The 24,950-nt window shown below is 37.2% G+C and overlaps 1 protein-coding gene and 2 long non-coding RNA genes across 3 annotated transcripts; 1 reads left to right on the top strand and 2 right to left on the bottom strand.

Annotated features, from left to right (window-relative positions):
* Positions 1-2,929: 2,929 nt before the first annotated feature.
* Positions 2,930-6,321, bottom strand: LOC110706211. The gene is made up of 3 exons (XR_002508268.1): positions 5,862-6,321; positions 5,571-5,775; positions 2,930-3,430 (listed from the first exon to the last, which is right to left on the bottom strand). It is a non-coding gene; the product is annotated as an uncharacterized LOC110706211 (long non-coding RNA).
* A 6,539-nt stretch (positions 6,322-12,860) lies between these two features.
* On the bottom strand, positions 12,861-13,949 carry LOC110706195. Its single transcript, XM_021884092.1, has 3 exons — positions 13,505-13,949; positions 12,998-13,416; positions 12,861-12,878 (listed from the first exon to the last, which is right to left on the bottom strand). The coding sequence occupies exons 1-3, from the start codon at positions 13,947-13,949 to the stop codon at positions 12,861-12,863; spliced, it is 882 nt and encodes a 293-aa protein (XP_021739784.1).
* A 2,522-nt stretch (positions 13,950-16,471) lies between these two features.
* Positions 16,472-23,372, top strand: LOC110706210. Its single transcript, XR_002508267.1, has 3 exons — positions 16,472-16,737; positions 16,835-16,942; positions 23,004-23,372. It is a non-coding gene; the product is annotated as an uncharacterized LOC110706210 (long non-coding RNA).
* The last annotated feature ends 1,578 nt before the right edge of the window (positions 23,373-24,950 follow it).

The following is a 24,950-nucleotide window of genomic DNA, read 5'->3' as shown; positions in this document are numbered from 1 at the left end:
GCTCGACGGTGCAAGATACGCGTTCTTAACTCTTTTATCTGTTTAACTAACTCTAGTTTGCAGGTATCGGCGTTACAAGAATGATTTAGGATCGTAGAACGTTCTGAATCATTCTCCGTCCCTATCTCTACTTTGACATTTGTTTTCGAAACTTGCGTTTCTCCAAACTCAGTCAAAGTGGGGGCTTCTGTAGACACCCAAATGTGTCTCCCCTAAACCAAACTCAGTGATGAATACCTTTCACGTCATTTTATTATCTAACGAAGAGAAAGTGTGAAAAGTCTAGTGATGTGGATGTTTTTATTAAAATATCTCTCTATCTGTTTTCAAAAATATTTCTTTTTACACTCTATTTATGAAAATCCAGTCTAATTTGTTTTGGTCCATGATAAGGGTCCAATAATAGTGTAATTGGATTTGGCTCGAAAAGAGCTTTCCAACGATATATTATAAGCCCAATTTCGATGAATAATGAGGAAGTTATGGATTAAATTAAATTTGGCCCAAAATAGATTTTATATGTGGCCCAATGATCTAGAGGAGGGCGTATAAATAATTATTCCTAAAGTTATTAGGATTGATTTTAATCTTCTAGAATGTCTAGAAGGTTCCTTTTAAAATTCTAATGGATTAGGATTAATAATTATATTTTAAAGAGTTTTATTTTGAATAAAATATGTAATTTGTCACAAACCTGATTTTAATCTTATCAACGCGGAATTAGCTGCTTAATCGTATTGAGAAGAGGATTTTTCTTGGAAAGCATGATTTAATTCTGACTTAGCACTAGACAACAAGGCTATTGCCTGGCGCTAACAGAAGTCGCCTGGCGCTGATTCTGTCGTCTGGCGCTAACTCCTGTCGTTGGCGACATGAGGTATTTTATTCCGAATGGGACTTGATTTATTTTCGGACTATTTTTTCTATAAATAGGGTCGTATCTCTCCGTTTTTATTCATTCACAATCATTATTCCTAATCATCTATCTCTTTCTCTCTCTAAAAGCTATAGAAGCTTTCTTTCTTTATTCTTTTTCTAAACTTTCCCTCAATCAAAATCCCACATACATTAGTTCTAGACACACCTAGCCAAGTTCGAAGTTGCCTTCGTCGTAGACGTGAAAGGTTGATAATTTCTGAGGGTTTGGTCCCAAATCCCTATTCCAATTATTTAAATTAATTGTTTGATTTAATATTTTCCTTGAAGTTACTAACATGTGTGTTTTGTTATTAGAAAGAGATACGAGGCATCTAAGTAAGTAATTTAATTACTTTATTGATCTTTTGATATAGAAATCATGCTTAGATTATTTTATTGGTTCCTAGTATCATGTTAGGATGTTTTATTGCTTCCTAGTATCATGTTTAGGGTTAAATTATATTTCTAATATTATGTATGTTTATGATGCTTCCTATATCTTTTCTAATATCATGTTAGTATCATGTTAGGGTTAAAGCTTTGATCTTTATTGCTTAGTGACATGCTAGTGTTTGTTATTAACCTTGTTAGTATCATGCCTAGGTTCTTGCTATTAATATTATGCTTTATTGTTAACATGGTTATTATGATAATAAATGTTATTATGTTATTGCTTGATCACGCTTTTATGCATGTTTAAAGGAAATTTATACTTGTAATCACGCTTAATAAGATAACTAATTATATTGTTTAGGTTAATATGATTATAATTCAAGTGATCACCAATTATAGATTTGTTTGTGCATTAATTTTAAACCCTAATAGATTAAACAGTTTTAGGGTTAATCTATTGATTGCATATTAGTCAGAAAGCGCACATGAATACGAGAAGAATAAAATAGAGGCCTATTATTAGGGCAAGTTCAATCTCTTTTAGGTTGGATTTGTACCTTCATCCCCGAACATCCAGTCATGGTTCCAGACCTATTGGAGTTAACGATCTAATGGATCGTTAAGGGGTGTAACCTTCACCCTGTGAACGGTTTACAAGTTCCTAAAACTTGTTGGCGACTCTTTTTCTCTAGCTTCCTTCCCTTTGAACGCCACCATGCTTAAGTGTATGATCACAGTGGGGCTCAAGTGTGGGATGCTTGAAATATTCCCTACAGACCTAGCTTAGGCACCCAAATCAAAAGCATTCGAACATTCCCGTTCCTTTGGGTTCGACCCTTTACTTGCCTCTATACTTGTATTTAGGTTTGTTGAGTGATTATAAATTTTGTTTGACCGAGAGAGGATTAGTCAATGACCTAGTTTCACCCCTCGTCAATCGTGTCACATGATGTAATTCTCCTTAGCCTCATGTCCTAAGAACATGCATCATGCATACATTATTTTCAAGACAAGCAATTTAATCCATGCGATTCATTTCGTCTTGCTCAACGAGGAAGTTCAAAACTTCTTCCCCTTTTCATCTTTTTCTTTTGAGGAACTTCATATACTTTTTCAAAAAAAATTCATCGAGGGAAAGTCAAAAACTAAACTTTTTTCCTCGTCTTTCTTTTTCGGGAAAAAATCGTTACCCTCCACTAACACTAGTGGAAAAAAGGCCATCCGTAACGGGCAAAAACGGGCCATCCGTAGCGGGCAGCAGCCGTTACATATGCGGTCGTTACGGATAGCCTTTCTTATTCGTAACGGGCACCGTCCGTTACGAATAATAGGTTATTCGTAACGGGCACCTAAAACGCCCGTTACGAATAACTCATTATTCGTAACGGGCAACATAAATGCCTGTTACGAATAACCCCGTTATTTGTAACGGGCTTTTTAGGTGCCCGTTACAAATAACGGGGTTATTTGTAACGGGCAGGTTCTGCCCGTTACGAATACTGTGAGATCCAATTAAAAAAAAATCCAGCACATGCTGGACAGCTAGCTTGCACTATTATTTTATCAATTAATATATATATATATATATATATATTATACAAGTATAGTATACACTTAATAATTAAAGAGTAAAATACAATTAGCAAAAGCTGCTTTTATATATATAATAAAACTATAACAAAGCAAAAGGAAATCTCAATTGTAATAATAATAAAAACAAGTTTACTTAAGACTACCATCAGATGTAAATTATTTTCCTCTAAATTAGCGTGTTGAATAATTTACATCTTCCACCATTTTTCCAGATAGATGCAACTTTGATCTCAATAATCGTGTTGAGTATAATCAGGCATCATACTGCCCGCATCATACTGCCCAGAAGAGTCCCTGATCGTGTATTGTTGGTGTTTAGATTCAGCTGTAGATATAGTTCGGCACCACTCTGTTCAGTAATCGGTCTCATATACATGGTTGATATTCTGTCAAATACAGCCAGCAGGGCATCATTAATTTGGCGGTACCATAACATAAATTGCAACTTCAAAGTTCAGACAAATATCATTACGCCAGCAGCCCTGCATAACTCAACTGAATCTCTAACTCTAGGGCGACATGGATCCTACAAAATTAACCCATTAGACTACTTTAATTCCGGTGAAGCATTTTAATGACATTCAACTCCATATTACCAGCACAAGTCGACATAAACATGGAAAGCACCAAATCAAGTACCAGCAGTTTCGAAACGAAAGGAAGCAACATAAAGAAAATAATTATCAGGTTATGAATTTGAAAATATTATTTATTTTATTGGCTTCAAATATGTATTCTCAATAATTATTTTGTCACTCAATGTCCTTATATTAATTATTTCTTGTTTGCAGATGTACTAGATTAATGCACCAAATCAGCTGCAAGATCTAACAGCAAGTCATCAAGTATGGGAATTAGTACAATAAAGTGCCCCTGAGACATTAGTTATGGTCTATTTGCAACTAAAATTATGGTCTATTTGCAACTAAAATTGGCAGGATGCTTCCTCTACTACAATGTATTAGTAATACGACTTGTAATGTAATCAATTGTTCCAATGAATCAATATGGCGTTTATAATTTTATAAAGGGATTGTGTGTTGATTCATGACTTAAGGTAAGGATCAATAGTAGCTTCACACACAGAATTACACTACACAATAATTGTAATAAACCACTTAGGACTTAATCTTACGCTTTCTAGAATATCCCATTATATCCCATTCAATCATTCATCTGCAAATAGTTTCCAATGTGGTGAACCAACAATGAAAGACAAATTGCACACTCAGAAATAGGAGGGGACAGCTATGCACTAGGAGACAAATGCAATTAACATTCCACTAGGAGAGGAGGCAACATGAAATAGCAGACCTGAGATACTACAATATAATGGGGCCAAAGTACATTAATGTTAGGGTTATTGTAGTGCTTGAGAATATAAGAGAAATAGGGTAGCATTAGGAAATTAGGCAGAAATTTGAGTGACTTTTTGAATCTCTAAATTAGTAGCCTCAAGCTACCACCGAGAGTTATAGCCTAAGCCCTTATTTAACTTTATAACCCTTTTGCTAGTTCAATCAAAAAGACTCAAGCTTCCTTATTTATTTTACAATCAGTTTACAAAATTAACAGCAGCAACATCAGTCTCACATCTAATTCTATCAATTAAATTAAGCTAACAATCAAGGGCAAAGACTTGTCAGACTGTAACTCAAACAATATACAGATAGATCAATGGCTTAAAATCAATCTATAGATTAACAATTTAGTGTTTGTGTCAGATAAGAAGTTCTATGCATATATTTTCTTTCCTTGCATGATACTATGTCTTAGAGTTCAGTTCAGTTTAACTCAAAGGAGCAGGGCCTTAACTGGTTTTACATATATCATCAGTAACAACATAACAAGATTACAAGAAAACAAATTCCAGTAAGGCAGCAAGTAAACCAAGGCAAAGCTAAATGAGATCAGAAAAACCATATATACCTATTGTGAAATAGAAATCTTGAGTGAACTTCACCTTGAAGCAGAAGTGCATTAATGCGCTCTACATATATAAAGAGAGTCTCAATGAGCTATGTAATCAGTACTAGTACTTGGTGCTAGCTATATGACTATGTGTGCTCAAATTTCATAAATCACTAATATATGGGACAAGGCAGAGGAGTTCATCAAGTTAGGACTTGGGAGTGTTATATATTTCAGTATTCCAGCACGCAAATTGTAGTTGTATAAACATGATCGATAGAAAACAATAGCAATGAAGAACCTGTCACTTCTATTCCAAGTTTCAAAACCTGCCAATAATTCTAACATGGATATAAGTCTGGGGAAGTCAGTTTAGGAAGTGAACAAGCTGTCTAACACCCTATGCATATATTTACTAGGTCATTTGCATTTTGTAGATTGTTTTCAGTACTCCCCTATAGCACAAATCTGATCTTCCTATTGTCCTAAACTTGTTCATCTCAAATTATAGTAATTCTCAAAGTAAATTTGCAAAAAAAAAAAAAAAAAATAGAGCATTGTCGTTTCCCACATCACTTGTTCATATCAAATTATAGCAAAATCAAACCAACAATTAAAACCCTTCAATCAGAAAACAGCATAACATATGAAAACAACCACACTAAAACAACAAAATCAGCTGAAAACAATCACAAAACACAACATTTTAAAATTAGAAAAATTTAGAAATCCAGGAGAGAGAAAGCTGACCATACCATCGGAGCAACGATTCTTAGAGAGAGGAACAGCGCGAGAATCTCTCTGATCAGACGACTGTTTACCATCACCATCAGTAGTACTGATAACCGACTGTGCCGACAATCCATCCTTATCTTTACCATTCAATCCTTTCGAAGTTGAAGGCAATGATCTCTCCAAATGTTTATCCAACGCATCATTATTTTAGTCAAGTTTTGAGATCTAAAATTAGATATGACATTAGTTAAACACAATTTATAAATTTCAGAAAGAAAGGAAAGAAAAGAATACCAAATCATAACCCTAACTGTTAGATCTGTAGAAGAACAAGAACCCATCTTTCCATTATCGTGGCTGCCACCGCATTCTTCTTCTCTGGGTTGAGCAGCGTCGCTTTACTTCATCTCAACCTTCTCAACCTCCTTTACCGCCAGATTTCACCGGAAAATGGCTCTGACTAGTGTCGAAAATTGATAAATATGGGTCGATGTTGCTGAGGAGAGAGAATTGGAAAGAGATCTAGCCATTTTTTTTAGATTTTGATTGAGTTCTAAAGAGGAGAGAGAAAGGTAGTGAGTGAGTGAAAGAGAAAGTTAGAGGATGATTTCTGAGGAGAGAGAAAGAGAGGGGAGTGACGGCTGAGGAGATGTGTGAAACCCTAAGTAACTAATGGGCTCATCTCACCAACGCCTGGACCAATCATTCGTAACGGGCCCATGATGTCCGTTATAAATAGTATACTATTCGTAACGTGCGGTATTTTGTCCGTTACAAATATAATAGTATTCGTAACGGACATTATTTTGCCCGTTACGAATACTATTTATTCGTAACGGATACTATTTTGCCCGTTACGAATAAATAAGTATTCGTAACGGACACTATTTTGCCCGTTACGAATATCTTAAATGTAACGGGCAAAGCTTTGCCCGTTACAAATAGCCTGTTACGAATGAGATTTTTTCCACTGGTGTAATGACAAAAATGACGAAAATTTTTTTCTTTTGCATCTTCGTTTTCTTGTGTCTGCACACACACTCAGATCATAAACATACACACACTCACAAGTCATACACATGTCATATCATGGCAAGTCAAGTCAAGCAAATCAATCACAATATATACGAGTCCCTTAGCAAATTTATTTTTGCAGTTCTCATTTATAGCCCACGTTTGGGGACAATCAAACTATCTACAACCTACGTTTAGGGACAATCAAACTATCTACAACCCCTGTTCGGGAACAAGCAATCCATCTACAACCCTCGTTTGGGGACAAGGGAACCATTTACAGCCCGCGTTCGGGGACAAGTGAACCATCTACAACTCACATTCGCAGACAAGTGAACCATCTACAGCCCACGTTCGGGGACAAGCGAACCATCTACAGCCCACGTTCAGGGAAAAGCGAGCCATTTACAGCCCACGTTCGGGGACAAGCAAACCATCTACATCCCACGTTTGGGGACAAGCAAACAATTTACAATCCACGTTCAGGGACAAGCGAACCATCTACAGCCCACGTTCAGGGATAAGCGAACCATCTACAGCCCACGCTCGGGGACAAGCGAACTATATATAGCCCAGTTCGGGGACAATCGAATTGAACCATCATCATTTTAGTGATCATCTCCTAAGCGAAGATGGTTCACGGCGCAAGGTTCTCGATACACAGAGACTTGCAATATCATCATCAGACAAGTATTTCCTCAAGCATGGAAAATTGTCGGTCGTTGCCACCTCTCAAGATGAAGAAGTCGATGATTATATCATCTATCGACTTTCCTCGAGCATGGAAAATATCTTAACAAACATCATCCGGTGGATTTATTCAAGCATAGAAAGCTACCAAAATCATTTGTCACCGATACACTGGTGTCAGATACCATCGAACATATTTGCCACTGATACACTAGTGTCAGATACGCATTTTATCCCTTTACACTTTTATCTATGGAACTAACATTTTTCCTGCAGGTATCGGCGTATAAAGTGTGATTAAGGATTGCAAAACGTCTTAAATCATTCTCCATCCCTATCGACTACTTTGACTATCGTTTTCAAAACCAACGTTTGTACAAACTCAGTCAAAGTGGGGGGCTTCTATAGACACCTAAAAACGTCTCCCCATAACCAAACCTGATAATGAACAACCTTTCATCGCCATTATTTTTCGGGTTGAGTATTTAATCTTTGGAGTGCTTAAATCCATGTTTCCATTCAATACATTTCATAAACCAATCTAATTCCTAGCTTATTTCCCTAAAACAAAACTTACTTTCCAATTTTCGTGTCCACGTCACAAAACCGAGAGAAACTGATTTTTTGGCCATATTATTTTAATCCAATTATTATTTGGTTGGATAGGCCTTGAAATAATCTTTCCAACAATATATCATAAGCCCAATTCCGATTTAAACACAAAAAAAGATATGAGCAAAATACTTAACTCGACCCAAAACCGACACCCTTTCACTAAAACAGCCGTATATTAAAATATAAAAAATATTTTGACCTGATTATAATTGGTTAGAAAGTAGACTTAATTATCTTTCCAATGATATATTATATGCCTTATTCCGAGTTAAGTATCAAAAGTTATCATAGTTTTAAAAACGCGTAAAAAAATTGAAATTACCGCATATTAGCTAAAATTGCCGCGTCATGGGGGATGATGACGTGGCACGGGTCCTAGTACCGTTCCAAGGTATTCTTCATTGTGTCGCTGTGCTTTCTCGGGTTTTTTTCGCGTTCCTTTTATCGCGCGTTTATGAACCTTAACGCAAATCTGAAAAATTGTTCACCGTGATACAACGCCACGTGCAACGCCACGGTGGACTTTGTCTCGTCACGGCTTTTTTTCCGTGACACAGGATTTTTTCGTGTTTTCTCCGTGTACACACTACACGCGCTTTATCATTTTAGGGAAAAATAATGCACCGCGACACGACAATCTATACCGTGTCACGGCAGACACTAACAGTGTCATGGTGCCCCAAATGAGGGTTTTTATCTTTTCTAGGGTGCCGTGTGATCCCCTACTCATTTCCTCTATAAATACCCCCCTCCTTTTGTAGTCCAGGGCACCAAATCATTCTCTCTCTCTCTCTCTCTCTCTTTACACCAAAAATCATTCTCTTTCTCTTTACACCAAAAATTATTCTCTCTCCCTCTACACCAACAATCTTTCTCTTCTCTCATTCTCTCTTGATTTAGCCTAAAACCTATCCATCTTATTCTTCCATAATATTTTCTTAAAGCACTCCAAGGAGTCCATAGAACACCCGAGGTTCCGTCCTTAAACCAAGGCACGAAAGGTAGAATTAACTGTGGGTTTGGACCAAATCAACTCTAATTTTAATTTAATTTAATTTTGATTTAATTATATATTTATTGAAGTTACTAACAGTTTATTCATGATTTAGCAATTCAAGGAAACGCAAAAAGTGAGTAATTAATCACTTAATTACTCTTATTAGGTTTATTATGATTTGATTTGACTAACATTTTATTGTTGAATTGCTTCTAATATTAATGTTGATTTTTAATATATTTTATGATCAACATATTGTATATTAAAGGGAATATGTAATTGAAAATCACGACTAATAAGATAATTTAGACAACCGGTTTAGGTTCCTTTAATCTTGTTATAAATCGAAGTGATCACGATGTTTTAGAAATATATGTGTTGCATTAATATTCAACCAATTTAGCTTAATATTAGTTTGGAGCAAATTGAATCTTTTTTTGCATGCCTTTGAGATCGCGAGAATCACTTTTCACTATAAGAATTGAGTGGAGGCCAATACGGGCAAATGTGACTCCATGACTCACTTCATACCATCATCCCCGATCTTCCTTTCGTGGTTCCGAACCATATGAAGTTAGTAATATCATGGATTATGAATGGGGTGTAACCTTCATAGGTCAATCATTGTTGCCTTTCGTTGTCCCTTTATCGTGGTTGCATGTTATGATCCGTGAACGGTTTACAAGTTCCTTAAAAACTTGTTGGCGACTCCCTACTTTTCTTGTCCCTAATTGTATATGTCGATTCCCACATCATAAGAGTGCCAAGCATATTCACACATGCTTTAACGTAGGTGCACTTCAAATGACGCCTACAGGGGTGCTGGTGTTTTTGTTTGGTGATTTCTTGATTATGGTGTTGAGGATTGATCACCCTTTGCTTCACAATTTAGGTATACCACCAAATTTCTAATTTTTAGCCTACCCTCGCCCTTCTCGTCCTTACAATGCAACCCTTCTCAAGACCTTTTGACCTTTTTAGTTGAGTCACAAGACGGTGGAGGGATATGTGGGACAAGCTTATAGAGCGGTATGCCTTAGTCAAGATGTCGAATAGCCTTATATCTCTTTCTATTTCCGGTTCCTTCGAGGAATCATTGAGATGCTTGCTAAAAGTGGATTTGTTGTTAATTGGGAGAATGTACTAAAATATTTTAAGATGAAAGTGAATTGCGTTTCATTAGTTCTCTATGCTTAGCATATCCTATGTTTCAATCAACCTTAGATATCTTGGAATGTGCATATCATTATTGTATAGAAAATTGTTTATTCACTTGCATTAGGTCATTTGTAAAAGTTCGTTTCATTAGCTACTTGTTTGAATTTTTTATTTTACTTTCTTTTAATGATTTTGCCTCATTTTACCTTAAAGAGTTATGGGTCAAACTCTTAAGATACCCTTACGAGACCTCACTCATCCTCAGTGGCGACTTTGGGGTTTAAAGGGCTTGTTGTAGCTAAAAACAACCGTGATTCATACGAAAGTGAGTCTTAGTGTATATTCTTATTTCTTACTTTCTTTGTTTGAATAAGTCTTTCATCCTATTTCTTCTTGCTTTTGTTTTGCTCGAGGACGAGCAAAAGTTTAGCTTGGGGGAGTTTGATGAGTGTCATTTATGGCACTTTAGCTTCTTTTAGGATGATTTTACGTGACTTTTGTATCTCTTTTATTTCCTTTTCTCTAGTTTTGCTTGTATTTTCTTTACTTTGCATTTTCTTAACTACTAGAGAACGGGTTTTTAGTATCAGAAAATTTAGTATAGGAAATTTTTTCTGATACTAAAAAACTCAACTATATTGGATAATTTTTTTTCTGACACTATTTATTGGGTTTTTACACAAACCAAGTATTAGACTTCATTATAGTGTCAGAATTTTTTTTAATCTGTTACAAATGAGATAGTTGTATCAACTACGTTCCAATACTAAGAGATTTTTTTACTATCGAAATAATTTTGTTACAAATAAACACTTGTAGTAACAATTTCTTCCGATACCAAAGCCTATTAGAAATGTGAACTGTTAAACATCGCCCGCAAATTCCTACATAAAGCCCACAAAATAAGAGTGAAATGACACTTTTGCCCTCAAACTAAAAAACACAATTTCTCTCTCTACTCTCTACTTCCACTTTCTCTCTCTAAATTATTTCCAGAGCTATGTCGAGGCGGCCCGGCAAGGAAGTGGCGGCACCGGCGGTGGGCGGAAGGCGGTTTGCCGGCCAGAAGGTAATTTTTTAAATTTTTGTAATTTTTTTTAAAAAAAAAAACCTCCGGCAACGGTGGGGCGCCAAGGCGAGACGCCACCACCACGGAGGAAGCGCCTAGGCAAGACGCCCATACGGTGGTGGCGGCGCCTAGCCCAGACGCCACTACCACGGCGGCGGCGCATAGGCTAGGCGCCACGACCGTGGTAGTGGCGTCTGGGCTAGGCGCCGCCACCACCGTACGGGCGTCTTGCCTAGGCGCCTCCTTCTCTTTTTTTTTTAAAAATTTTTTTTTTGTTTTTTTTAATTTTAAATTTTTTTTTCGAATTTTTTTTTTTTTTTTTAAAAAATTTGTTTTTCTTTTTTTTAAATTGTATGTTCCCTTTTTTTTTATCTTTTTTTTTTAAATTTTGTTTTTTTATTTGTTTTAATTTTATGTTCTATTTTTTTTTAAAAAAAAAAATTGTTTCTGGTTTTAATTTTATGTTCCTATGTATTTTTTTTTTTTTGAATTATATTTTTGTATGTAAAAAAATTATAAGTTCCCTTTTTTTTTTATAAATTTTCTTTAAAATTTTGATGTTCTTCTTTTTTTAAGTTTTTGCAATTTTAAATTTTTTAAGTTTTGTTAGTTTTTTGTTTTTGGTTTTTTCTTTGCATTTTTGATTTTTTGTTTTTGTTTATGTTTTTCATTTTTTAGTTTGTTGTTTATATTTTTTGTTTTTGGTTATATATTTTGTTTTTGGTATATTGTTTTGTTCATATTTATATTTTTTTATGTTTATATTTATATTTTTTATGTTTTTATTTATATTGTGTTGTTTATATTTTTATTTTTTATGTTTATAATTTTATTTTCGTTACTTGTTTATTTGCTTTTGTGTTTATTTTCGTCCTTTTTTGTATTTATATTTTTTGTTTTTGGTAATATTTTTTGTTTTTGTTTTTGTTTATGTTTGTTTTTTTTTGTTTTTGGTATATGTTTATGTTTATATTTCTTATGTTTATATGTATATTGTCTTGTATATATTTATATTTTTTATGTTTATAATTTTATTTCCGTGACTTGTTTATTTGCTTTTGTGTTTATTTTCGACTTTTTTTAATTTGTTTTCGTTATTATTTTTCGTTATTTACTTGGAGTTAGGCATCGCAATTTGGACCTGGTGCGGGGAAGAGTATTGACGTCGTGAGGAGTACGATCTACTCAATGGAGAGCTCGGGGCCCAGACACGTTAGATCCCGTGGTATTTCGGCCTCGGCCCGCAGAGAACGGGTGCACTGTTCTGCGGACGATCAAGATGATGATGATGATGAGGAGGAGGAGGAGGAGGAGGTCGAGGAGGAGGAGGTCGAGGACGAGGATGATGCAGATGAGGATGTCGACGATCAGAGTGGACCATATGATGATTACGGTCCATTCAGTCAGAGGCTTGATGATACGGGTATGAGACGCATAGGGTAGATGTGCGTAAGGGTCGAGATGGTAGGTTTGTTAGTAGATCTGGCACATCATCTGCGTCCACTGTGTCTGCGGGTAGCAGAAAACGGTCGAGGGCCGTTAATGATTCTTGGATGGTGAGGGGTGAGGTGGCCGGGGGACCTATAGACGGGAGTGTGATTCCTAGCTTTTTAGGACACATCGCTACCCGTATTTGGGAGGACCAGGAGAGGGCTTTGGATACAAGCATTTTGAAATGCCAAACCCGGGAAAAGACTTGTAGGTTTTTGTGTAGCTGGGCTGATGCTTGGCCGGAGGAGAGCGAGATGGTCGGGCGATTGAGGGGCACTAGAGTGAGTCACCTTCCTGCCACCATGCACGACAGGATTGACTGGACGCTGATCACGGCTTTCGTTGAGCGATGGCAGCCGGATACGAACTCGTTCCACCTTCCGTTCGGTGAGATGACGATCATGTTGCATGACGATCATCTCGCGCAAACACCAGGGCAGAACCGTTGTACATGGATAATAGGCTCGACTATGTAAACCAAGGCCGAAATGCATGACTGCACACTTGTAGATGTTTGCAACGGCAAAGAGATCAAGTGGCGCATCGAACCAATGATTTTGATCGCAAGGTCCCCCTCCCCACCGGATACGCTGCAGAGACCTATCCAAGTCCTCGCCGTACACATGGCCATACACATCTCGGTTTGATGCGATTTCACTGTACATCAACTGCCGCACTAAACCGTAGTTGTCTTCACCCATTTGAAACACATCCGCCACAACCCGAAATCCGCAGTTACCATCTGCAATGACATCATTCCACCCGTCCAAGAATGACATCATGATATTAGGGATCCTGTCCTTATATGGAAAATGTTCAATGTCCATTCTCCCTGTTACACACATCAATAAACACAATAAACAAGTCAACAGTAAACTAATCAAACAGTCAACAAAAGAAATTGAAGTCGAATGTCTTACCGGTGCCGGGCATATTCACCGACGACGATGATTGGCTGCCACTTGATGAGGATGTACGACCACGGCCACGGCCACGGCCACGACCGCGAATGTACTCAAACGCACTCTTGTTCCGCCGTGGTTGTCGACCCCTAGGTCGCTCGACCCCTTCCGGTTCCTCGGTATCCAAACACGATGTATTGAACATGTCATGAAGTATGTGTGTAGCACTACGAATGATCGAAGGGTGACTGGAGGACACTTGGTCAAACATCAACTGAAACTGCTCCAACTCCTCCTGTTCACGGTGAACCGTATGCGGAACAGCATGCTCTCCGATAACGAGCGTCCGCCAGAATGGATGAACCTGATCGACATGTAACGACGCCCTGTCTTGCGTAATTACGCGGTGAATGGTGCATGCACAAGGTAATCCATGAGTCACTGATAATAACACACATTTCATTTCAAATTTATCAAACATAAATAAACAAACAAAAAAAACCATAATAAAAAAAATAAACAAATACAAAACAAAATAAAACAAAATAAAACAAAAACAAACACAAAATAAAAGATGCATTAAAAAAACTTAATTAAAAAAAAAATTAATTCCCTCCAAAAAAAATTAAAAGGAAATAAAACAACACAAGCAAACAAAAACAAAAAAATTCCAAAAAAAACAAAAACAAAACAAAATAAAACACCACAAGCAAAAAAAAATCAAAAACAAATCAAAACAAATAAACAAAAAAAACAAAACAAATCAAAAAAAAAAACAAAAACAAAACAAAACCAAACAAAAAAAAAACAAACAAACAAATAAAAAAAAAACAAAAACAAAACAAACAAACAAAAAAAAAACAAACAAACAAATAAAAAAAAAAAACAAAAACAAAACAAACAAACAAAAATAAAAACAAACAAACAAATAAAAAAAAACAAAAACAAAACAAAAAACCAAAAAAAAAAAAAGGGGATTAAATTAAAAAAAAAAAAAAAAAAAAAAAAGAAAAACAAACAAAAATAAAAACAAACAAACAAATAAAAAAAAAAACAAAAACAAAACAAAAAAAAAAAAAAAAAAGGGGATTAAATTAAAAAAAAAAAAAAAAAAATAAAATATATTCCCCTAGTGGCGCCTGGCCAGGACGCCGGAGCCACGGCCTGGGCGCCTGGTCAGGACGCCGGAGCCACGGCCGGGGCGCCTGGTCAGGACGCCGCCGCCATGGTGGCGGCGTTCTTGCCAGGCGCCCTGGCCGTGGCTCCGGCGTCCTGGCCACGCGACACTACCATGGTCGAGGCTTCTCCACCAGGCGCCGTTACCACGGTGGCGGCGTCCTGGCTAGGCGCCACAACCACGGCATGGCCTTTTGGCTAGGCGCCAGCCACCATTTCGTCCTTACGATGCGTTACGAACCTCGTTTTCCGATGACGACGGCGATTCTCCGGTGATCCTCGGCGATCCGGTGCTGCTCCACATTTTTTTAGTGCGAAAAATTTATCTTCGGTTAAAATTATAAAAAGGGCAAATTTGTCAAAAAATTATAAAATGTGGGCTTTATGTAGAGATTTGCGGGCGATGAATAACAAGTCCCATTAGAAATATCATTAACTAGCGTTGGCGTACATTCAAATTTCAGAAAAGCGGTGCATTCAAATTACTTCGTATAGAAAAGTTCAACCTTTTATCGCACAAATTCATTTTATTTCCCTCCTATTGTATTTCAAACCCATTTTTTTTTATGATTTAACCCTTACTATTAGCACTGTCAAAACGGTTTGACAGTTCGGGTTCGGTTCGGTATTAAATCGGGTCGGTTTGAAATCGGTTTAAGTGTCTCACAGGTCGGTTTCAGTTCAGTTTAAATAGTTATCGGTTCGATTCGGTTTCGGTTTATTCTTGACCGATTTTAATTTGGTTCGGGTTCTAAACGGATCGAGAAGTAAACGGTTCGGTGCAGCCAGGTTGCGGTTTGTTAACGGTTCGGTGTAAACGGTTTTTTACACCGGTTCAAACAGTTTCGGGTTGAAAACGGTTTCAAGTTAGAAACGGTTCGGTTCTTTTTCGGTTCAGTTTTATTTTGGTTTGCCTTTTATACGGTTTAACGTTATTCATATCAGTTTTATTTCACGTTTACTAAATTATGGTTCGGAACGGTTTTTTTATTTAAAAAGTCGGTTTTTGATCGGGTCGTTTGGATTTGGGCAGTTAAACGATTTTGGTTTGAAATTTCATAGTACTTGCTAACCTTTTGCTGGTTAACAAGTTTTATATCAAGCCGAGACTTCATCACTTCATATTAGGCATTAGGCATTATATATTATATACAAATTCTCATCGATTTTAAAAATACATATGTTATTTTCAAGTTTAATCATATTAATCTTACTAGTTTATTATGAAGTAACGTAGATTATAAAAATTTAGTGTATTAATGAATTATTATTGTTTTACTATCACGTTATTAGCTGCTTCTTATTCAATCATCTAATTGATGTGTCATAATCATGATTTGATGAGTTATCGTGACATCGAAATTACAGTTTGATTTATAGACGGTTCGGTTTGTAAGTGGTTCAGTTTATAAACGGTTCGGTGCAAACGGGTCGCAGTTTATTAACGGTTCGGTGTAAACGATTTTTACCTCGGTTCAAACGGTTTCGGGTTGGAAACGGTTTCGAGTTATAAACGGTTCGGTTCTTTTTCTGTTCGGTTTGTTAACGGGTTCGGTTCTTATACGGTTTGACATTATTCGGATTAGTTCGGTTTCGGGTTTACTTAAATACGGTTCGGGTCGATTTTCGATTTTACAAAATCGATTTTTAATTGGTTCAGTTCTTATTTGGGTCGATTGATTTCGGGCAGTTAAACGGTTTCGGTTTGAAATTTGACAGCACTACTTAGTATCATAAATTCATACAGTACTAGCTACAAAACCCCCCCCCCCCCCCCCCCCCCCCCCCCCCCCCCCCCCCCCCCCCTTTTTTTTTTACGGGATACAAACCCTTCTTGGTTCTCTACTCTCTCAATTCACTCTTTTCCAGCCACCTCTCCTACTTTCTCTACTATGAACTCTGATGATGTGGGAGGCATTGGTGAATGACTGAATAGCCACTGCACTGCTAACAGCCGCGGCGACTGTCACCGTTAACACCGGCGAAGTCAACCTGAAAGTCGTCATTTCTGAAATCTGAAGCGAAATTCGACTATAGCCAAGCTTCAACATCTTCTATACCATGTGCTCAAACAAGTAATTCCTTCTCTTTTCGTCTCTTTAATGTAAAATTTCCTTCAATTTTTAAACTTAACCCTAAATTTTCAAGGTTTCAATTTATGAATTTAATTAGGGTTTTTGACAAGCAATTGAATATGACATACGTACACGCATTTTATCTACTCGATGTTGAGAAGATTTTGTGGATTGACAGAGAAACTATGATTGATTCTTAAATAAGGTTAGTGCGAATTGTAATTTTGTGATTTGAATAGGGAATTTGAATTATAGAAAATACTTAAATTCTTTATTTATCGGGAATTATTCAATTAAAATTAGGATTTAGAATGCAACTTGTCATAAAATTTGGTAACTGATACAAGTATAAAGCTTTTGTATTAGAATGATGATCTGAATTTCTTATTTTCTTGAACCAAACCTGAGCCAATAACGAACCAAAAGACGGAGCACCACAGCTTGTAATCACTATGCTTTAGTTTTCAAGTTATCAAATCAATCTCTAGTAATACTTTTCTACTATTACAATAGTCCAACTTATTTAATAATTCCCTAATTTTAATTGTAATCTGATGGGGTTATGATTAATAGAGGTTAGTGAAATATTAGCGTGTATGTGATGGAGTAGTATAGAATTAGGTAGAAATTAGCTTAGCCTTCATTCATCAACACTGCCGAAATATATAATACAAATATCTCTAGAATCCTAGTCCTAGATAAATATGGAAACTAGAGAAGATAAGGAAATAGAAAAGATATCATGACAAAATAATTATTCTCCTAAATATATGATATTTCCTAAATATATCCTAATACCCCCCTCAAGTTGGAGCATTGGGATCGAAAATGCCCAACTTGGAAAGAAGGTTATCAAACTGTGCTTTTTCGAGTGCCTTTGTGAATATGTCCGCCAATTGATCTTTAGTAGACACATGTGACAGGGAAATTAAGCCTTCAGTAATCGCATCTCGAACAAAATGGCAATCAACCTCAATATGTTTCGTACGCTCATGAAACACAGGGTTCCTCGCAATATGCAATGCAGACTCACTATCACAGAACAATTTAATAGCTTTAGGATGTTGCACTCCCAAACTTAGCAATAAGCCCTTGAGCCACTTTAATTCGCAAGTGGCACCATTCATACACTTGTACTCCGCCTCTGCAGAAGAAGTAGAAACTGTAGGTTGCTTTTTAGTTTTCCAAGAAATCGGTGATTTTCCTAGAAACACTAGCCAACCTGTCAACGAGCGTCGAGTTAAAGGACATGTTGCCCAATCTGAATCACACCATCCCTCTAAAGTGAGCTCACTATCCGAGTGCAATAATATGCCTTGACCCGGAGATCCTTTGAGATATCGAACGACTCTCAAGGCTGCCTCCCAATGTTCTATGCGGGGTGCTTGCATGAACCTCTCCTTACAGTCGAGAGATTACTTTCCTCTCGCTTCGACGACTCCGCTCTTACCCTTTTCTTTCGGTCGAGCTAGGCTTCACTTCCTATCACCCTTAGTTGAAGGAGAGCGTAGGAAGCCCCAATGATAAACCACTAGCACCTTCCTCGTTGAGGCGCCAAAAGGTGTCCCAAAGTCTCGTTAGAACGCAGGATTGGAGCCTTCTAGAGCATCCAGAGCTTGGCACCATGATGTCCCCGGGATTGTAGCCAGGGATCGTCAACAAACCTTAGCTATTCGTTGGATCCTGAGACAAAATGTGAACTGAGTAGGCTAGATCTGGTCGAGTGACCCCAAGATAAATGAGCCGTCCCACAAGACGACGATAAGCCTCCGGATTCTGCAGAAATTCGCCACTAACATGAGCGAGTCTTTGATTTTGTTCCATGGGAAACCCACTAGGCTTTGCACCCAATAAACCTGTTTCAGAAATAATATCCAGAGTATACTTTCTCTGACACAAAAATAATCCGGAAGAACTACGAGCCACCTCAATGCCTAGAAAATATTTAAGGGAACCAAGGTCTTTCATTTTAAAACAATCACTAAGATATGCCTTGAAAGCTTTAAGTGCAGCGGAATCATTCCTAGAAATAATAAGATCATCCACATAAACTAAGACATTTATTTGAGTTTTGCCATTAGTATATGTAAATAAGGAATAGTCTGAATAGGATTGGATAAAACCATACCGTTTTAGGGCAGTTGTCAACTTCGCATACCAACAGCGAGGGGCTTGTTTCAAGCCATACAATGACTTGCGCAACCTACACACCAAAGAAGGATCCGAGCTTTCAAACCCGGGGGGCAACTTCATGTATACCTCCTCTGCTAGATCACCATGTAAAAAGGCATTTTGTACATCCATTTGATGTATTTCCCAATTTTTGCAAGCTGCTATTGCGAGAAAAGCATGAACGGTGGTCATCTTGGCAACCGGAGCAAAAGTCTCATCATAGTCAATTGTTGGTGATTACCGAACACCACTAATCTTGATTTAAGACGCTCAATATCACCATTGGATAAATATTTGGTCTTATAGACCCATTGACTGCCAAGAGCACGTTTCCCGGGAGGAAGGTGTTCTAGAGTCCATGTACCATTATCCTCTAAAGCACGGATTTCGTCCGTCATAGATTTGCGCCATCCATCATGTTTCATTGCCTCCTTGAATGATTTTGGGTCATTACCCTTAACAATTGCTGCAAGAAATTTCCGATAATTGACAGACAAATTGTCACAATTTATATAATGTGCTAAAGGATAAGGAGTACCTGAGGAGTGACTGGAAGGAGAAGAGAGTGGACTATTAGCAAAAACCGTATGTGTCACAAAATCACGATGTAAGACATTGGGAAACTTTTGACGATGTCCACGACCCAATTCTTGTGCATTAGCACCAATACCGTGAGCTTCATTGTGTGAAACTGGCCCATCATCAATATGAACTATGGGAAAGGAGCTGGACTGCTCTAATGTAGCATGCGGCCCCCATCAGAGAGAGGCTGGTCCGAGCTGGGCTGTTGTGAAGCCTGCGGCCCAGCAGGAGAAGTGACCGAGATGGGCTGTGAAGTAGCATGCGGCCCAGCAGACTCCTTGGCCGAATTGGGCTGAGGTGAAGATAGCCCATCAACCGATGAAAACCCATCTGCTTGGACAGAAGGCGTTGGGTCACTAATTGAATTGCCCACTTCATGATCTTCATCAACAATTAAATCTGAAAAATCCTCATGAACATTTTTATCCACATACTCATGTACCGGAATGTTCACTTCTTCCGGACTCCCAAACGGAAAAATTTCTTCGATAAATTTCACATCCCGAGAGACGAAAAATTCCTTTGTAGTCAAGTCAAACAATCTCCATCCTTTTTTACCAAACGGATATCCCACGAACATACACTTCCGACTATGACTGGCAAACTTATCACCTTTGGTTTTTTGATTATGTGCAAAACATAGACATCCAAAGGTTCGCATGGCATCAAAGAAGGGTGGTTTGTCAAAAAGAATCTCAAAAGGAGTTTTATTTCCCAAAAGAGGAGTTGGGGTACGGTTAATCAAATGTGCGGCGGTGAGTACACATTCCCCCAAAAAATAAATTGGCAATTTTGCTTGAAACCTCAAAGCACGACTCACATTCAAGATATGTTTATGTTTCCGCTCTACACGCCCATTTTGTTGAGGAGTTCCCTCACAAGATGTTTGAAATAAAATTCCAGTAGCTCTAAAGTACTCAAGTAAACAATTAAACTCTGTCCCATTATCACTTTGGACTACTTTAATTGTTTGAGAAAATTGTCTATCAACCATAGCAACAAAAGTCATGAACATTTGAAAAACTTCTAATTTATCAACCAACAAATAAACCCAAACTGCTTTTGAATAATCATCAACAATTGTTAAAAAATATCGAGCTCCACATGACGAAACATGTCGATATGGACCCCAAAAATCACAATGAATTTTCTCAAAAATTCGAGATGCTTTATTATTACTTAAAGGAAATTTGTCTCTCGGATGCTTAGCATGCATACATACTTCACAACCTTTATTTAAATGATCTTTGCTATTACTAACATGAGGAATTAACTTAACTACTTTTTCCGACGGATGCCCAAGTCGACGATGCCACAACTCCAACTTTGATGTAGCTTCCACGGTTGACACGGTCGGTTTGCTAAAATAGTATAGTCCAACTCTCCTAGTTCCCGTTCCAATCAGCTCCTTCGCTTGGTCCTGTATAGCACAAACATTAGAATCAAATTGGACAATAGTATGTAAGTCATCATTAAGTTGGGAAACAGATAATAAATTGCAACTCAAGTTTGGGACATAAAGAACCCCGATGAGAGTAATCTTATCCGACAAAGGTACGGATCCCACCAAGGTAGCTATGACTTTGTCACCGTTTGGTAGCCCAACGGGGCATTCAATTTTCTGAGTATCAATTAACCAAGAACTATTTCCTGTGACATGGTGAGTTGCTCCGGTATCAATAATCCAAGATGAAACATCGAACTTACCGGTCAATCTATTTTCGGGAATTTGAGCATTACCAACAACCCCGACAATGGCTTTCCATTGTTCGGGTGTAAAAATCTGCCCCAAAACTGAAGTAGGAGAAGAATTTGAGGTAGTACCCCCTGCTGCCGCATTAGCACGAGGCTGGCCTCGTCCCTGGCCCTGTCTTCTGTTATCAGGTCTACCCACGGGATCGTAACAGTGAGTCTCAGGATGACCCTTTTTCTTGCAATAACCACAAATCGTCTCTGCCCATCAGCTTGTGGCCTCGTGCCCTGTCCTCCGACACTTGCTGCAAACCGGTTTCTCGTTGCCATATCCTCGACCCCTCCCACGACCCACACCAGCCGCATCAGACCCTGCACGTACAGCGAACCCTACAACATCAGATGGGGCGGGTGGGGCTTCTTGTTTCGAATTGCGAACACGCTCGTCTTGTGTCACTAATTGATATGCTCTGTCAATACTTGGGAGTGGGTCTTGATACAAAATTTGTGTACGAAGAGAGGAGTAAAAATCAGAATCTAGTCCCATTAAAAAATCATGTAGCCTTGCCTGCGCTCGACGCTCTTCATGTAGCCTCCCTGCCAAACATTTATCGCAACACGAACATGAAATCAGAGGTTCGTGACGATCAAGCTCTTGCCACAGAGTATGTAACTTGCCATAATACATAGATACGGACATTGATTTGGTCTGCTCACACTTTGCAATCGAGGAACGCAATTGTTGAATGCGAGGACCGTTAGTTTGAGCGAATCGTTGTTTAAGATGATCCCAAAAGGGTTTAACTTCTCTGAATTTTGACAGAGTTGATCTTAAATTGGGGTCGATTGTATTTGTTATCCATGATATTAGCATAGCATTTATCGCTGTCCAATCGGACTTTGTGCAAGGAGGTGACGGTTTAGTGATTGTACCATCTAAAAAATCAAATTTTCGTCGAGCTTCGAAGGCCGTTTGAATGTCGGCAGCCCAAGTTTCATAATTTTCAGCTGTTAAACGAGTAGGAGTGATGAAATCCCCCGGCCGATCTTGAGAACCGAGGTAATATGGTGAATTTGGTTCAATTTTTGGAGGTGGTGGTGGTGGTTGATCAGCCATGATCAATTACCAGAATCTAAAAAACTTTGCTCTGATACCATATAGAATTAGGTAGAAATTAGCTTAGCCTTCATTCATCAACACTGCCGAAATATATAATACAAATCTCTAGAATCCTAGTCCTAGATAAATATGGAAACTAGAGAAGATAAGGAAATAGAAAAGATATCATGACAAAATAATTATTCTCCTAAATATATGATATTTCCTAAATATATCCTAATAAGTAGTAATGTTGGTGGTGGTTCTTAATTATTGTGTTCTGATTTTGTGTAACTTTTAAACCTGCAAATATATTACAGAGGGTGCTATAAAGAGCAAATTAAAGGAATGGGTTTAGTTGTTTTGTTCTAACAAAAATTTATGATTCCAAGACAATCATTATTCGTTGTTGTCTTTAGCAAGTGCATGGTTTAGTTTAGTAGTGGAAACACTATTATCTGTGGTTTATTTTTTATAAGTTGAAAACTTAAGCTACACTATACAAAAGGTTGTATATGACAATGAAGTCATAGCTGAAATTCTCCACTCATACCCAAAGTAGATATGCTTTGACAACTGAGTGTCTTAGCTTGTGGGATCTTTTGTCTATAGTATTGTTAAATTCTTAAAGCTTGTATTTTTGTTGGGTCTGGTTATGTATTGCATGATTTTATTAGGTGATGTTCAAGATGTGAACTATGTTGTTGGATGCTTTCATTAGGTGATGCTCAAGATGTGATGAATTATATTGTCGAACGCTTTCATTAGGTGATGCTCAAGATGTGAACCATGTCCAAATTTGAAGATTGTTGATGGATGGGTATAAGTTTTTTTTGGAAATCAAGTAGCTAATGTATACTTCAAAAAAATATTATGCTACAATCATGTATCTTGAATGGTGGTGTAATAATGTAAAATGTGCTTAGTATGCATCCGTTTTTTGTATTAGCTACTTTATGTAAAATTTACTAAAATTTGTTGCTATTCAGCAAAAATCCCTATTAGGGATCGCAGTTGGTAGGAGTCGAACTTGTGACCTCAAAGTCACATGGTGAATCTCTTACCAACTATACCAAGTACTATTTATTTACTTTTATGCATATAATTTATAATAAGTGAACGAAATATTAGAGACGAAATTAAAAATTTTGTCTCTAAATAGGGACAAAATAAAAAATCTGTCTCTATTTGATGTCATTATAGCAACAAATAAATTTTACATAATAGCAAAAAGTGGCCTACATATAAATTAACTACAAAATGTAACACACTTTGTTTTCAATGGCAACACATAAAAAAATACGTTATCATTTAGCAATAATAGTTTGGAAGACTTGTTTCTAATGGAAACAATTCAAAAATTCAATGCCTTTAATTGTTTCTAAATCAATACAAAGAAAATATTTGTTGTCATAGTTTGTTACTATTTGGCAACAATAGAAAAATATGATGTCATATAGTAACAACTAGTAAGACAATTTATTTTAAACAACAATAAATAAAAAACATGTAGCCATTATTTATTAAAAAAACTAAAGCATAAAATGTCGTTTTAAATTAGGCAATGAAAAAAGTTATATTTGTTGCTATTTAGCAACGTTTTAAAAATTTGTTGCCAAACTTAGTTCCTAAAAAGCTTTTATATTTATAGTGTTTATCGTTTATCTTTATTTAATTTTTAGTTTTATTTATTTGTCGTAATTTTATCTTAGTTTATTTGGTTTCTTTTTATAATTTATTTCCTTTTATTTGTCTCTGATGATTTTATTTGTCTCTGATGAGTGACATTTATGTCACTATTAGGGAGTAGTTTTAGAGTCAATTTCAGACTCGGTTTCTCTTATTTTTCCTTGTTTTCTCTTTAATAAAGTTTCTTTTATTTTATAGTGTTTAGTTTAATTTCTTTATTTAATTAGTTTTAGTTTATTTCGTATTTTATTTGCTTTTGATTTGTTTTATTTCGTCCTTTATTTTCCTTGATAGTGATCTATTTTACTTTTATTTATTCTAATTAGTTTTGAGTCTTTTTCATATTTTATTTGTTTGTGTTTTATTTAATTTTGTTAGTTTTAGTTTTATTTCTCTCATTTTCTATTTTAGTTTATTTAGTTCTATTTTATTCTTTATTTTATTTTATTTTATTTCTCTCGGTTTCACCCTCGGGTTTGTTTGTGTGTAGGTTTGAGTTCAAGGTCCAGGCCGAGCCATCCAATCACAACCGAAAACTGTCATCAATCCCCTCAAACTCCCGCAGCCACCAAACACCTTGCTGCCACCATTATCCACCACCCTACCTTTCCCTTATCCTCCACCACAACAAAACACCAAGCTCCCCTGCTCCACACACCTAGCAGTCAACAATTGCAGCCCGTAATTCACATCTGACCTGAACCTCAACACCAAATAACAGTCCACATCATATCTCACGCCACCTGCCAGTATCACCATTTCACGCAATCTCCAGCCACCACACCAGCTCCACCTACAACCTTCACCACGACACCAAGCAGCAACCCACCCCTTCCATTCACCACCTCACGCACTGCTCCCTCACGCAACCCGCAGCTCACGACCAACTCTCTATTCCCCTGCACCTCTCCTCGCAACACTACCAAAACCAGCAGCAGTCGCGCAGTGTCCGGCCACCGCATGCCGCACCCCTGCTGCA

Source organism: Chenopodium quinoa, unplaced genomic scaffold (assembly GCF_001683475.1).
Source record: "Chenopodium quinoa cultivar QQ74 unplaced genomic scaffold, ASM168347v1, whole genome shotgun sequence".
In the NCBI taxonomy this organism is placed as follows: Eukaryota; Viridiplantae; Streptophyta; class Magnoliopsida; order Caryophyllales; family Amaranthaceae; genus Chenopodium; species Chenopodium quinoa.
Note: the sequence above shows the minus strand (reverse complement) of the source record. Positions and strands in the feature narration are given on the sequence as shown.

Bases quoted from the DNA above. Each gene is read 5' to 3' on its own strand.
- LOC110706195 (XM_021884092.1), bottom strand. From the start codon at position 13,949: ATGAAATGTGTGTTATTATCAGTGACTCATGGATTACCTTGTGCATGC. The intron at 13,417-13,504 runs GTAAGACATTCG...TGTGTGTAACAG, and splicing joins GGTGAATATGCCCGGCACCG to GGAGAATGGACATTGAACAT.